At 39.1% G+C, this 14,234-nt stretch overlaps 1 protein-coding gene across 2 annotated transcripts; it reads left to right on the plus strand.

Moving 5' to 3' along the window:
* The first annotated feature begins 386 nt into the window (after positions 1-386).
* RBM24 (RNA binding motif protein 24) lies at positions 387-12,137 on the plus strand. 2 transcript variants are annotated; one of them, XM_077810619.1, is made up of 4 exons: positions 387-923; positions 1,878-2,001; positions 3,247-3,301; positions 10,020-12,137. In XM_077810619.1, the coding sequence occupies exons 1-4, from the start codon at positions 756-758 to the stop codon at positions 10,351-10,353; spliced, it is 681 nt and encodes a 226-aa protein (XP_077666745.1). In that variant the 5' UTR covers positions 387-755; the 3' UTR covers positions 10,354-12,137. The 2 variants fall into 2 exon arrangements, with proteins under 2 accessions (XP_077666745.1, XP_077666746.1); XM_077810620.1 differs by having other exon boundaries at positions 718-900.
* The last annotated feature ends 2,097 nt before the right edge of the window (positions 12,138-14,234 follow it).

The following is a 14,234-nucleotide window of genomic DNA, read 5'->3' on the forward strand; positions in this document are numbered from 1 at the left end:
GAGGGAGCAGCTCTACCAGCGTCCATGCTCCCACCGGAGGGGGAGCGGCGAGACCGCAGGGCAGCGGCAGCTGAAGCAGAAACCTCGCCCCAGGGTGTGGGCGAGCGACTTCCACGAGCCCTGCCACAGATCAGCCTCAGGGCCCTTCCCGCTCACACCAAGCCGGGAGAATCCGCCTCTCCTGCTCGGGCCGCTCCTGTCCTGAAGGGGAAACCCGAGCGTGCAGCGCTCCTCTCAGGTCCTTCCCTGCAGCCCGGGCGGCCGGACCCAAGAAAAGAGAATCGGCCCCCAGCTGTTCGCAACAGCTGTGTGTCGGCTCCTGCGGCCAAGCGGGCCAATAGGCGGAGAAGGGCCCGCCCCATCCCCGCCCCTGTTGCGGGAGGCGGAGGATCCCAGGGTGCCCCGGCTTTTAGGGGAAAGCAAACAGGGAAAAGCCACTCCGTTGTTAGCGTCCGGGCCCTGCATTTCTCTCCAGTAACTGCTGCTGCCTCCGCCAGCCTGGACACGCTCCATCCTCCTCTTCTAACACCTACCTCAAAACTGCTGGAGGCTGCGGGGCTCCCTCCCTGAAAGGCGGAGGCGGCGGCAGCGGCGGATTGGTTTGCAAAAGGGAACGCAGTGTAATTGCAAAAGGGGTTTGACTCCGGAATAAGTCCCCCCTCCCACCACGTGTAAACGCACCCAGGCGCACACTACTCTCCCCGTTTGTTTGCTTAGGGCTGTCCGGCTGGCAGGGCCAGCGAAAGGCGCGGAAGATGCACACGACCCAGAAGGACACCACTTACACCAAGATCTTTGTCGGGGGCCTGCCTTATCACACTACAGACTCCAGCCTGCGCAAGTACTTCGAGGTGTTCGGGGAGATCGAGGAAGCCGTGGTCATCACCGACAGGCAGACCGGCAAGTCCCGGGGATACGGATTTGTAAGTCGTGGGGGGGTTTCTTTGGGGGATCGTTTTTATCGCTGCTGCTCCGTGGCTACTTTGCATCATTTTTAGCTTGGGTCCGCTTCGTGGGTGGGAGGGATCCAACCGCTTTCTGGGGAAACTAAAACAAGCTGGGAAGCCAGCGTTGTATCCCCTGTGGGGGTGGGAAGACAGGTGTAGCCTGAGAAGTGCCTGAAGCCAGAGAGAAACTTCTTGTGAGGCAAAGGCCAGCATGCTGCGGCAGGGTAGATCTAGAGGGCAGCCCTAGATAAAGTGCTTGTCTGATTGGGGGGAAAGGGTACTTTGTTTTGAGGAGTTATTTAATTTTTTTGAGGGAGGGGGGAAAGAATGAGGAATCCCTGATGGAGGGGATTTGGATCGTGGTTTGTACATGAAAAGTTACATGCAGATTTCTGGCAACAAATTAGGCTAGCTGGTTGTTTACTGATATGACTTAGAAGTTTTATCTGTGGTAGTACAGGGGGCTCCTATACATGTACACGCCCCTAGGATTATACTGCAGCAAACTAGAAGCTTAAAATAACCTGATTTCTGTGTCTGTTTACCAATTAAACACAGAACAAAGGAAAGGAAGGGTATTTTTTGTACTTCAATGAGTTTTAAGCTAAAGAACTCAGGTTCCTTTATTTCTGAATGAGAGCATTCACAACGGGATGTAATGTGCTTTAACTAATGCATTTTAACTTCTTGGGCCTTTTGTTAATTTGTGTTAAAGATCCTCAGTGTCTTCATGTAAACAAACCCCATTTATCTTAATTATTCAAGCAGGCCCATTAGTTTTGTATCAAAAACATCTAGGGAGATGAGGCTTCATATTTTTCGTACTGTCTTGGGGGGTGGGGAGAAGCTGGTTGTTTTAGTGAAAAGGTGAATTCTGCTGCTTTTTCAATGGAAAAAGTGGTTTAATTCATAGCACTGTATATTGTTAAGGTCACCATGGCTGACAGAGCTGCTGCTGAAAGGGCTTGCAAAGATCCCAATCCTATCATTGATGGCAGGAAAGCCAACGTGAACCTGGCATACCTGGGAGCAAAACCAAGGATAATGCAACCAGGTGAGGAATGTCTCTTTCTCTCTTTTCTCCCTCCCCTGCCCTTCAACAAAGTTTCTGAGAAGAACAAAACTTCAGTCTGAGTTAAAGTTTTTTTTAAAAAAAAGTCCCTCTCAGGCAATGCCACGACTTTCCTTGGAGTATAGTTCGTGTGTGTGTGTGTGTGTGTGTGTTTATGAAAGCATTTTTACAGATAGCCAAAAAGTTATGGATTACATACAACATTAAAACTAAAGGTGTGCGTGTGTACTGTACATAGAGGAATATATGTCCCCTTTTGAGAAATTTCCTCAATACAGAATTTCCGTTTTGTTGGACCCTATATTATGAATGAAATGACAAACACCATTTACAGTATAATTGAGGTGAAAGATTATTGCTAGGATACAGGAACTTCTAGATGTGCCCAGTCTTATTAACACAGTCAGTCTTTTAATGGGAACTTCTAAAACACATGGAATCTATTGCACTGAATGAAAAAAGGAATGGATTTATCACAAGGCCAGATCTGATCCAAAACTCACTCACTGATTTCATGCCCTGTTCAATACCACGGCTTCACAGCAAAATAAATGGGAATATAGTAGCGCATTAATGTTCATATTTTAAAGGGGCCAGACTGTGAACCCCTTACTGACATTGATGGGCTGTTAGTCACACGAGTAGACCCGTTAACTTCAGTGGGAATACTCAGGTGACTGACTACTCACATAGTCACCTATGTGAGTACTTAGTCACCTGAGTATTCCCACTGAAGTTAATGGGTCTACTCATATGACTAAGGGGCTTGGAATCAGGCCCAGTATGAATATTTCAGGAAGTAAGAAGTCAGTGTATATTACAGTATGAGTAATTCTACCCTTCCGTTTGCATGCATGGCTCCCAATGAAGTCTGTAGAAACCACATATATTCACCCAGTTACAATCCAGTTTATAATTCTTAGGCTTTAGAGTTAAGGACTAGACTTTGCTGCTAGAGAACGTTTGCTTTTAAATAACAGTTGAGTGAAATTCTCCTTGTTGTTGCCAAATAAGTTGTCTTTTTGAAAATTGGCAAGAGTCAAGATCACATTCCTCCAGTTTAGATTGTAAAAAAAAATTATCCAAAACACCCTCTTTGTAACCTGTGGTTCTTCGCTCTTTTGAACATCTTTACTAGTGCTTGTTAGTGAAGGTTACTGTGTGTATAGCATAAATAAGCAGCTGATGGAATGCTCATATAGAGAATGTGATGTGTTTTGTTGGTAGGTTTTGCCTTTGGTGTTCAGCATCTTCATCCAGCTCTCATACAGAGGCCTTTTGGGTAAGTCTATAAAACAGGTCCACAAACAAAGTATAACCTTGGGTGGCCTCTCACAGTACTGTCACTGACTTTATAATGTTGCCATTCAAATTTCCAGACTTAAAAACATCTACCTTGTAAATATGTTCTCTTTGGTAATGCTTTAAAGACCATAGCTGAGTCGAGTTGTCTATACGAAGTATGCAGCCGTCCCAACCCAAGCGGATCAGACTCATACCACCCTCTGATAAAACAAAGTGGTATGACTTTATACAAGACCGCTGTGCCCCCCATTTATTTATTTTTTTCCCAGCTTGACTCAATGTTATTTATCTCTTTCTAATCTGACAGGGATCGTTTACAGTTAAGATAACTGATCAGAAGGATATGATGATAAGAGGTGGAATAGTTCTGTTTGGAATTAAACACTGTAACCAGTACACTCAAAAACAAACAAGCTAAAATGGTGATTAACGATGCATGTATGTTTTTTCATATAGTCAATAGACATCCGTGTGCTTTTTTTATTTTTTACAGAAATGAAGTGGTGTTGATAGCTAAACTGTGTGCTTTTATTTAATTGAAAAAGCTGTAGTGAAAGTTTTTTGGGGTCTCTTAATTTTGTTTTTGTTGTTGAGGAGTGTTGACTTTGCCATGGGGAGCAAAGGGACTTTTTTTTTCTTGCTTTCAAGCTGTAGCCTGTGACTTCTTTTTTTTAACCATATTTGTATTTTGTATTGAGTGCTAAATTGTGTGACATCTTGATTTTTTTTTTATATAAAGAAAATCAACATATTGCTTGCATGTTTATAGTTCTTGGTTTTGTTCCTTGAGAGGGGTATGAAGGGGTGTGGAGCTCTTTTGTTTAACATTGTGCTTCCACTTGGGCTTTCTAATTCCAGTCTTTAACTTCTCTATCAGACTTTAATATGTAATGCATTTCCTTTTAAAAAAAAATACAAGTATATTATTCCTAAGTACTTCTAACACTTGCTTTTTATAGACCTAAAATTAGGAGGTGAAATCTGCTTAAATTTTCTGTCCTGTACCACCTCACTAATTCACACTGACTGGGTCATTGCAAAATAATGAATTTTGCTAATTAATAAATAAGCTAACAAAGCAGGAGAATGCATCAAAGGATGTACTTTGTTCAATTACTTGACAAGTGTAGATTTAAGATACTGTACATTGGTATTATGAAATGGCAGTAGCTGCTCCATAGTTAAAGTTGAAGCTAGCTTTTCATTCAAAGTTGATCGTCTTCCTTTTGGAAAAGTTGTGGGGATGGGAAATCCGTCTTCCAGAAACTTCACATACAACATCTTATCTCACAGTAGAGTGGTTTAGTGGTTGTCTGGGAAGCATGGTAATAATCAGGAAACTAGTTTTGAAAATGTACCTGAAGCTCACTTATGATTTTTTATTTATTTTATTTTATTGCTTCTTATAATATTCCCAAATATATCATGCTGGCTTTGTTGAAGGGAAGTATCTCTTAATATTCTTGGAGAAATGGTGGGGAAACTGAAAAGAATATATGATAATAATTTGATACTCACACTAGGGAAGGGGTTACCTAGAAGGCCATGAAAGCAGGGTTACAAAGAGGAGCTGGTGGAATGCAAAAGGTGCAGCCGTGAGGAAAAGAGGAAGTTCTTGCCTAGCATAGCAAGAAAGGAGGAACGGGGACTATGTACTACTTAAGGGATTTAATAAAAATGGATTCTCTTCTCCAATCCATCAGCCTTTTCTGGTTCTAACACACTGTATATCAATCTGAGTTAGAGACATACTTTGCAAAAAGGGGTGGTATGTGTTTTAAACTGGTAGAATCCAGTATTCATTTTTATCCTTGTTCCCTGCACCTTTGCTGTTACCTTCAGTTACAAGAGATTATACAATCTAACTTCATGTTCAAGAGATGCACTTCCAAGAATCTCCCACTAAACTCTTATTTTGATCTATGCATATATTTTAGGGGATAAAGTTAAGGCTGGGGAGAGCAGTGAAAACTGAGTGGAGTGATAGAGAGTGATGACTGGTTTCAGAGTAGTAGCCGTGTTAGTCTGTATTCACAAAAAGAAATGGAGTACTTGTGGCACCTTAGAGACTAACCAATTTATTTGTGCATAAGCTTTCGTGAGCTACAGCTCACTTCATTGGATGCATAAAGTGGAAAATACAGTGAGAGTGATGACTATGACAAAGGGGAACAGGCTAGGTTGTGTAAGGGCTCATTTTTCAGACATTTTAATGTTTGGGTCTGCTAAAAAGGACAGAATTTTTCTGTAAAGAGTAATATTTTGAGGTGAGAGCAGGGCTCCACTGAAACATACTTTGAGTTTCAATTTTTTCTGTGACTACTAGTAAGTGTACTTCCGTATGCTATGTAAAAGTAAGTAATATGGAACATCAGAACTGTGCTCTGCTAGTAAAAGGGAAGAGTGCCATTTTTGTGTGGATTAAATAGCAGAGTGCCATTTTTGCATGTGAATTAATTAGCAAAGTGCAAATTAGTGAGGTTCTACTTTGCTCTTGTCAGCAGTGCTCTGTCATAGTTCCACCTTTCAGACAAAATGCAGTTACTTTCAGCATCACATTACATCAGATTTAGTGGGAGAACATACTTAATTCTGAGTATGGTACCTCCATGGCTTTACTCTAGCTAAGAGAAGCGCGATTAGTTCCTGTTAATAAAACACTTGTAGTTTTGGTTTCTGTTTTCTATGCTATAGAGGTTAATTCTCCCACCCAGGTAACATTTCCTGATCTCACCCCCTCTTTACATCCAGAATCTCACTTACTATATGTGTGAGACCTGGCATGCTGAATCTGACCACAATCATAGAAATGTGGGGCAGGAAGGGACCTTGAAGAGTTCAGTGTTGGTTACTTATCCCACTGTGACTCATAAAAGTATAGCTTTATATTGAAACACCAAATGCTGCTATTGAATTCATTTTGAATTAATGCATTTTTTTTAAAGATCTTTATTTTGTTCCATTGAGGTAACATCAGTGGAAAATTACGTGCATGAAGGGAGAGGTGGACATAGGATATGAACAGTTAGATCTTTTTCCCTGTTTGTGTAAGGACTGATCCTGAAGTAAATGGAAACGTTTCCACCGACTTCAATGAGAGCCGAATTAGGTCCCAAAAGGACAAACTAGCCAACGAATGGTTAGCTGATATCAAACCCTGGCTAAGTCACCTCTAAGTTTTACAAAATCCTTATCATTGATTTTAAGGGATGGAGGGAAGAGTTCTGACCTCAGCTGATAATTAAAAGATCAGGCAGCTGATAATTTTGAAACAGTTGTGGAATGAAACTGCCGTGGTCAAAGAAAACCGAATGTATATATTTTTCAATATCCTGCAGAAGGCATTGAGCACAAACTTAACCCCCAAAACATGCTTGATTTTTAGTGTGTATACATAACTCTTGTTCTGGTATAAGAAGGCTGTTCAATATTGAACTTTGAATTAAATCTGCTAGTTAACTGTACTTACAAAGAACAGATGAAGCAATGCAAGATCCAGAACAGAAGGAACAGGTCTCATGGAGAGTCCAGTAACTACTTGTTCAAGAATTCAATGGTATCATAATTGTTCTGTCCATTAATACTGAATTCCTATGTATTGCAGCTATTCCAGATCAGCCTAGGCTGTCTTTTTGTTTCCATTGTATTTTGTATGCATAACATTTACAATAATATATTTGGCAGTTTACTGTTACTTATACAGCTACTATAGTATTAAACCTAATCAACATTCTAACTTTGCAAAAGTATTCTTACAGCTTAGGTTAATGAAAATCTTAAGTCTTATGGCAAGAGCATTTGTATACACCAAAATTACTTGGTGCTAAACATTGCGTCTTTTTTTTTTTTTTTCCTTAAGGCAGTAGCTTGAGGCAATAAATTTATGTACTACAAAATGGAAAAAATTTCCTTGCCATAAGACCGTTGTATAATTAAAATATTGTCCCAATATTATAATATCTAATATAAAATAGTACTCTTTATAATAACCTGACTGTTTTATTAAGGTGTCCCAGCACAATGGGAAACTGAGGTCAAAAGATTAAAGAGCAGTGTTTCGGTGTCATTGAGATGTACGCATGCTTGCCTTTGCAGTAGATAGACGTTTACTTTGGCCTTATAAAGTCATTTTACTCTGCTTGAAACCCTTGTCTCATGACCGATGGATCAAAAATAGCCCCACTGCAGCTTACACTGTCAATCACCACATCTGAAATGGCATGATGGTGGGGGCCTGCACAGGGTTCATGTATAATGCAGACTAAAATGCTGTTGTAAAGGGATAGTTTCGTAATTCACCACCTGTTTTGTTTCTTGGCTTAAAGGAAACAAGTCACAAGGGTTTAAGTGGGAGCATGTGTATCTTTCAATCTAGTTTTTAAAAAGAAATTAAGTACATGTACAAGTGTTCTAAGAAATCCTCGGTAACGTCATTTGTGTTCGCATAGAGAAAGAGCTAGAAATGTAGTATGTCTTACTGTCTTCTTACTGTTTAAAGTAATATTTAAGCCATAATTACTGCTGCCCATTTGCTTCTACGTGGATGTTAAACTGTCTGTTGGATGTTAAATGGACTCTCTGTATCAGGGTTTAGGAAAGACCCTTGAAAAATTATTTAAACTAATAATCAAGCTACCATGTAAATTACATTTTAATTAATTTATAAACCTTTTAAAGTAGCGTGTCAGAAGTAAAAACTATGCTATGATTGTTTTTATATTCTGGTTGGTATCTAATACCAGATACTGTGTGTTTCCCTTTTGAATGGAGAGCTAAGATAGTAACATGATTAAAGGGCCAGTGTCATCTTTAAAATGTTGTAAACATTTTTTTATTAATTAGTTGTAAAAATCTAGTTTCACTACTTTTTGTCATTTGTTGCTCTAATTTTCTGCAGTCATCTCAGACAATGGAAAATGAAATAACTCAATTGTGTTAAGTTATTACAGCTGCAGTGTTTAGTTTACAAACTTTGCAGGGAGAAATGTTTAGTTACTGGGTTTGTCTGAGTTTAATTGTCTTTAAGTTTTTATAATTTAAAAGGCCAATCAGATTTAATGCTTTGTTTTTTATAATTTTTTTAAATCTTGGGATGAATTTAGTTGAGTGTCCCATTTAATTGAACTGTTGACAACTGGAAGTAAAACTGTTTTTTTATTTTCAAAAAAACTGTCTGGCTCTTAAAGCTGGAGGAAGAGGACAAATGGTAGTGCTGCAATTTTCCATCTATGTTTATAATGTAAATATCATGCTAAAAGGCTGGAGTTGTCTTTGGACTCAGCCGGAAAGGGAAATTTTTAACTTTCGTGCAAAGTCTAAGGCTCTGATCCTGCACTGGGAGCTGCAAAAGCAGACTTTTTATGGCTGTGTAGAGCCCCACTGACTTCAGTCTACTCATGGATCCAATTGCAGGATTGGGGGATTAAATGTATAATGAACATGGTATTACTCTACTCTAAAGAATGTCTTTAATATTACACGATACAATGGAATGGTGGGATTACTTTGTATGCAGATCTGTGTGATGTGAGAGGATTACTACTGTTATCAAAAGTAGTTCAATCATAGGCTAGTAAGTTAAGGAAGCAAAGTTCTCTGATTTGGAGGAGGAAATGAGAAAGTGTATCTATTGACTTGTTCAAACAGTTATTTAATGAGCCATAAACTTGTTTTTGCTTTTGTTAAACACCAGATCTATTTAGATTTAATCCTACCCCCATCTCCCAAAACTCTATGCTGTATGTCTTGCATAGAAATAAACAAGCTGGCACAAAACAGGACATCAGTGGCCTGATTGTCAAACAGGTTTGACCCTTGTGTCCTTATGACCTTTACAAAAGTGTGATGCACATGTACTTAGGAATCACTGTTATGAATTTTAATAGCATCTATGTAGCTTCTCCTCAATGGCCTCTTGTGACCAAGTGAGCTGCACTATAGTTCGTTTGGAAAGTGTGATTCGTGCTGTGTTTACCACACTTGTGAACTTTTAAACTCCTTTGTCGCCTGTGTTTTTTTAATTTTTAATAAGGGTGACTGAGGTTGCAGAGAAATTAATGTGTGCTGAGTCTGCATAGCAATCTAAGTAGGGTTGCCACAATGCAATTTTTTTTTTTACAAGAAGATTGGGGGGTGGGGGGGGGAGAGTGATGGGCTACAGAATTGACCAACTAAAAAACCTGTTTAGCTGCATTATCTACTACTGGCAAACTGATTACAGTGGCTATACTGTCAAATTGCATAGTTTTTATAATAAAACCAGTCTTCATAACACAGAATTTTACTAATAGTCAATGAAGTTAGTGAGAATTAGGGCAACAAAATCACTTACAGATTATTTTAAAAATACACAATCCAAGCTTGGATCTGGAATAAACAAATTTAACTTCTTTACAGATGTCTTAAACTGACATCCCAAATACTGGCCCTTCTAAAGATTTTAAAGTGAACACGTTTGATGTTGCTTGATGGTGTTCTGTGTAATGCTATTAAGTCATCTCCTAATGCTGGGCTTTTGAGCAATGCATCTCTTTGTGCTATTGAAATGATACATTGGTGTATTAAATAAATTTAGCTATTGTGGCAACCCTATGCTCATAACAACAACTAAATTGAGTTTGTTTTAGTTCTGAATATGGAAATAGTACTTAAAATTCGTAAGTTTTCCTCTAACTTTGTTTTCCATCTTTCAACAGGATACCTGCTCATTATGTCTATCCACAGGCTTTTGTGCAGCCAGGAGTTGTAATTCCACATGTCCAACCTACAGCAGCTGCTGCCTCCACCACGCCTTACATTGATTACACTGGAGCGGCATATGCACAATACTCAGCTGCGGCAGCTGCTGCTGCCGCTGCTGCCTATGACCAGTACCCGTATGCAGCATCCCCAGCTGCTGCAGGATATGTCACTGCTGGGGGTTATGGCTATGCAGTCCAGCAACCACTCACTGCTGCAGCACCTGGGACAGCTGCTGCAGCCTTTGGTCAGTACCAGCCACAACAGCTACAGGCAGACCGCATGCAATAGCAGATGGACTTCTGAAGAAAGATAGATCTCTTTCTTTCTCTTCCTTTTTTCCAGCCTTCCAATATAAGTAGTTAATAAAAGACAATTAACATTTAACTAAGCAGCTTTAAGAAAAGCTATGCTACTGCAAAGTTAAAGATTTTTTTATTCCACTGTCTTCATACAGCATGCATCCAAATCATGTTGCTATTAGGGAAGGGGTGGGGTGGGGGTACCAGTTTCAGGTATCAATTGAGAAGAAACAATCTATAATGTACTGTCATGAAAGAATGGCAGGAGTAACAATGGGACTTTATATTTAAAAAAAATTAAACGTGTATTTTTTACAATATCAGGGAAGCAAACTGCCTTTTACAAGTGAGAAAATATTTGAAAAAGTTAAACCAGGGAAAAAAAATCAGTGAGCAATATGTAGCCTGTATCAAGTTTAAGTTTTTTGAAACAATGTGTAAAGCACTGATTGTCATTTCTAGTTTTCACCATGGCCTATAGAACTTGTTTTAGTGAGAAAATATTTTCTCACTATCTCATTAATGGGCATCGAACAATCTGAGGAACATGGCCGGTTGATAAAATGGTGGACAGGCACCAAAGTTATTTTCTTATCTGTCCTCTGGATGAGTGGAACTATGGAGCAAGTGATGTGGAATTAATGGGTGCAACAGCTGTAGAGACAATCAATAACACAGACAGTTCTGGAAAGAACACATCACTTGTGCTCGTTTGATGAGCTTGTCACTTTCTAATCCCTCTCTCCATCCTGTTTCACTTTTGGGAAACTTTAACTGCTCGTGTCAGCTATTCTGATTCTGAAATAGGATCAGCCCTTTACTACAACAGCCTTCTCTTTCTATTTATTGCATCTGTTCATGGTTTGTGAATAAAGGCAGAAAGAAGCTTGCTGAATTTAAACCTTTAAGAACTGTTTTAAGGGAACTTCTTTTTTTTCCTTTTTTTGAAACTTTGTACAATTTTAGTATCTATTTCAGAATATTTAAAAATATTTATTAGAGAACATACAGTACGAGACAACTTTTGTTACTGAGATTGCAGTTCTTCAAGGGTTAATGGTATGTGATTTATACTGTGCCTTAATTGTAATGCTATTTAAAAAAGAAATATTTATTTTGAAAGTTTTACTATGCTGCGCTCTAAAGAAAGCAACTTTAGATGTGACACTGTAAAATTATGTATTCATCTCATGGCATAAATTATTTAGCAGGTTTAGATGTAGCATATTAAATATTAACCTAATCAATTAAAGAGGTTGACTTGGATTTATTTAAATTCAGTATGTGCACTGTATGAGGGTACTCTTAAATTAACACTTTTTAGGTTTTTACATTAAGTACTGCTAATTCCATGCTTTTCCCTCTTAAGTATTTTTTCATGTAGGCCTCTCAAATACATTAGTACAGATTTTTCCCCCCCCACACAACTGTATGTAGACTGTTTTTTCATTTGCTTGAGAATGCTGCTTTACATTGTCCTGTGAAACTGCAATACTTGCTATTTTTATTCTTGACCTAATTGGAATTTAATATTTTACACTGTATTGGATTTTTTTATACTTGAACAATTTCATACAAGGGAAGACAGGATAGCATTTTTATGGACTTTATCCAATGTCACTGGATTTATTTTAAGTATTCTGAATACTAGCCGGTGTTATATAATGTAGACACGACTCCTGTGCTATTTATTCAGTATGTATATTGCTTTATAACATTTCAGATCTTCTAATCTATTCACTTGTATTAAATATAATAAAAAATATTGTTGCATCCAGTCTATTTACGTTTGTGCTCAGCCAGTAGTGGGGCTCTTCTAACTGTATTTAGAAGCCTTGACTTGTTTGTAAAATTCCTGGGCTGTGGGGAGAACAAGGTGTCGCATACAATAGTTTCAGAGCTGCAGACTAATGTAAATGGAGCACTGTCAAATTATATTGAGCAAATCATAAAATACAGAGATGATGTAGGGTAGACAATACACTCTTTGGATGGACAGTTATTAAACATTTAGGGCAAGGGAACATTTGAGAGAGGGGGCTGTTTTTTGTGTTTTTGTTTTGTTTTTTGCTTTCCCAAAATTACAAATAGAAGCTTTGGAGAGTTCAGTGGTTAGAGTTAGTTCATGCTCTCTGGCAGAGCTCTTCAGTCTGTTCATGATCAGCCCAAGTTGCTAATGACCAAAAGCAGCTGTCGTCCAACAACTAAAAGAGGAGCCTCATATGAAATGAATGGCAGCCTCTGCCAATGCTTAGGGAACAAGTTATCCATGTCCTGAAAATCACTACTATAATTGATGCTAATTGCTAAGATTGCCATGAAAAATGACAGAGATGAAGGTTTGAGCATGGAGACTGACCTGCTCTCTCATTCCTAGATATGGTCTCCTCTGCACACTGGATTACTTAAGTGGAGTGGTATAGAGAACACTTCCTCTATTGCTATGTCTGCTGCATCAGTTCTGTGGGTGAAAGTTGCTCCCATACAGAGGGTCAACACAAGGTGTGTGTGCCCTGTTGGAGTCTTATTCTGAGGGCACGAGTTGGACTTCAGTGGTGCTGATCTGCTACTCTGGAGTAAATTTCACGTTGGGTGTATATAGGACTTAATTCTCCAGGACTGCTGCACTCATGTTCACAAGCATCCCATTTCCCTTCTAAGCAAATAATGAACTGCTCGTAGCCCAGTACGGGCAGGAGAGAATGGTGCTGAACTGCCTTCTGTGGGATCACCTGAGATTCATGGGCTCAGGGAGAAAAATCTCCTTTGCTTCTTCCTTGGGGATATATAAACACCCAGTAGAAGAATGAGTCAGAAATTTATAGTTTAAACTCACTCACTTCTTTCCTACATGTGTTAGGCCCCTGGCGGAAAATGAGGGCCTAAATTCAGACATGGGATTGGCTAGGCTCAGAAATACCAATTCCTCCCAGAATGCAAGAAGAACAGTGCCACACTTCCTGAAGCCCAGTGGCACACTAGCCTTCCCTGATGCTGCACTGGGTCTGCTCCTTAGGCCACCATGTAACATGATGCAAGGGAGTTGGGGAGCAAGGGGAAAAAGTCATAGGTCCTACCTCTGTTCTTCCTGCTGTTGAGGTGATGTGAACCCCTGTGTGGGATATGAAGAGGGGACACACTGCACTCCAGGGATTGCTTTGTGACAGGCCATTGCATGAGTTATGTAACGGTAGAGAAAAGATTGTTGTTGAAGACCCTTTTAAATGTAAATCACTCTGGTGCTACAGCTAAAATAACCTAGTCAAGAAATACAAACATTAAGGTTCCCACAGCAAAGTTAACTCAGGGTGTGTTGCATGGACAGTATCTTCCATTTTTTATTCTTCTTAGTGTAGTATATTTTTAGACTGTAAAATGTGTACATTTGCTGACCCACTACACATGCAATATGACCTTGTTAATGTTGTTATTGGGACCTCAACTTCAGAATGTCTCATCTTTTTTTTTTTTTTTTTAACTGTGTAACCTAAACCATTGCATTAACACAGATTTGTGCATTTAGTTGAGAGACAATAACTATGCAACTAGCAATAAGTTATGAACAGTACAGTTCTGGAGCCTTACATTTTCATCCATCCCATAAATGATTTTACACAGTAGGGAAGTAACATTGAGTTTGAGTGTATGTATGTTTAGTTTTTGCTTTTTAAACACCCTTCCTGGAGAACAGATAGAATCTTAAAATCCAGAGCTTTGAAGTACTATATGGATGAATTAACATTGCTAGAGGAATTGTAATTTCTTCATTTACTGATATTTGTATGTTGACATTTACAAGCTTAACTTGGTGTTAACATAGCTTTCTATATTTAATTTTCTTGTTTGGTTTTAAAGTGAAAGAAAGGAAAA

Source organism: Eretmochelys imbricata, chromosome 2 (assembly GCF_965152235.1).
Source record: "Eretmochelys imbricata isolate rEreImb1 chromosome 2, rEreImb1.hap1, whole genome shotgun sequence".
NCBI classification, from domain to species: domain Eukaryota; kingdom Metazoa; phylum Chordata; order Testudines; family Cheloniidae; genus Eretmochelys; species Eretmochelys imbricata.

What these genes read in the sequence shown, in the direction of transcription:
- RBM24 (XM_077810619.1), top strand. Translation starts at nt 756, where the DNA reads ATGCACACGACCCAGAAGGACACCACTTACACCAAGATCTTTGTCGGG. An exon ending in AGTCCCGGGGATACGGATTT is followed by an intron (nt 924 to 1,877) that starts GTAAGTCGTGGG and finishes TATATTGTTAAG; the next exon opens with GTCACCATGGCTGACAGAGC. An exon ending in CTCATACAGAGGCCTTTTGG is followed by an intron (nt 3,302 to 10,019) that starts GTAAGTCTATAA and finishes ATCTTTCAACAG; the next exon opens with GATACCTGCTCATTATGTCT.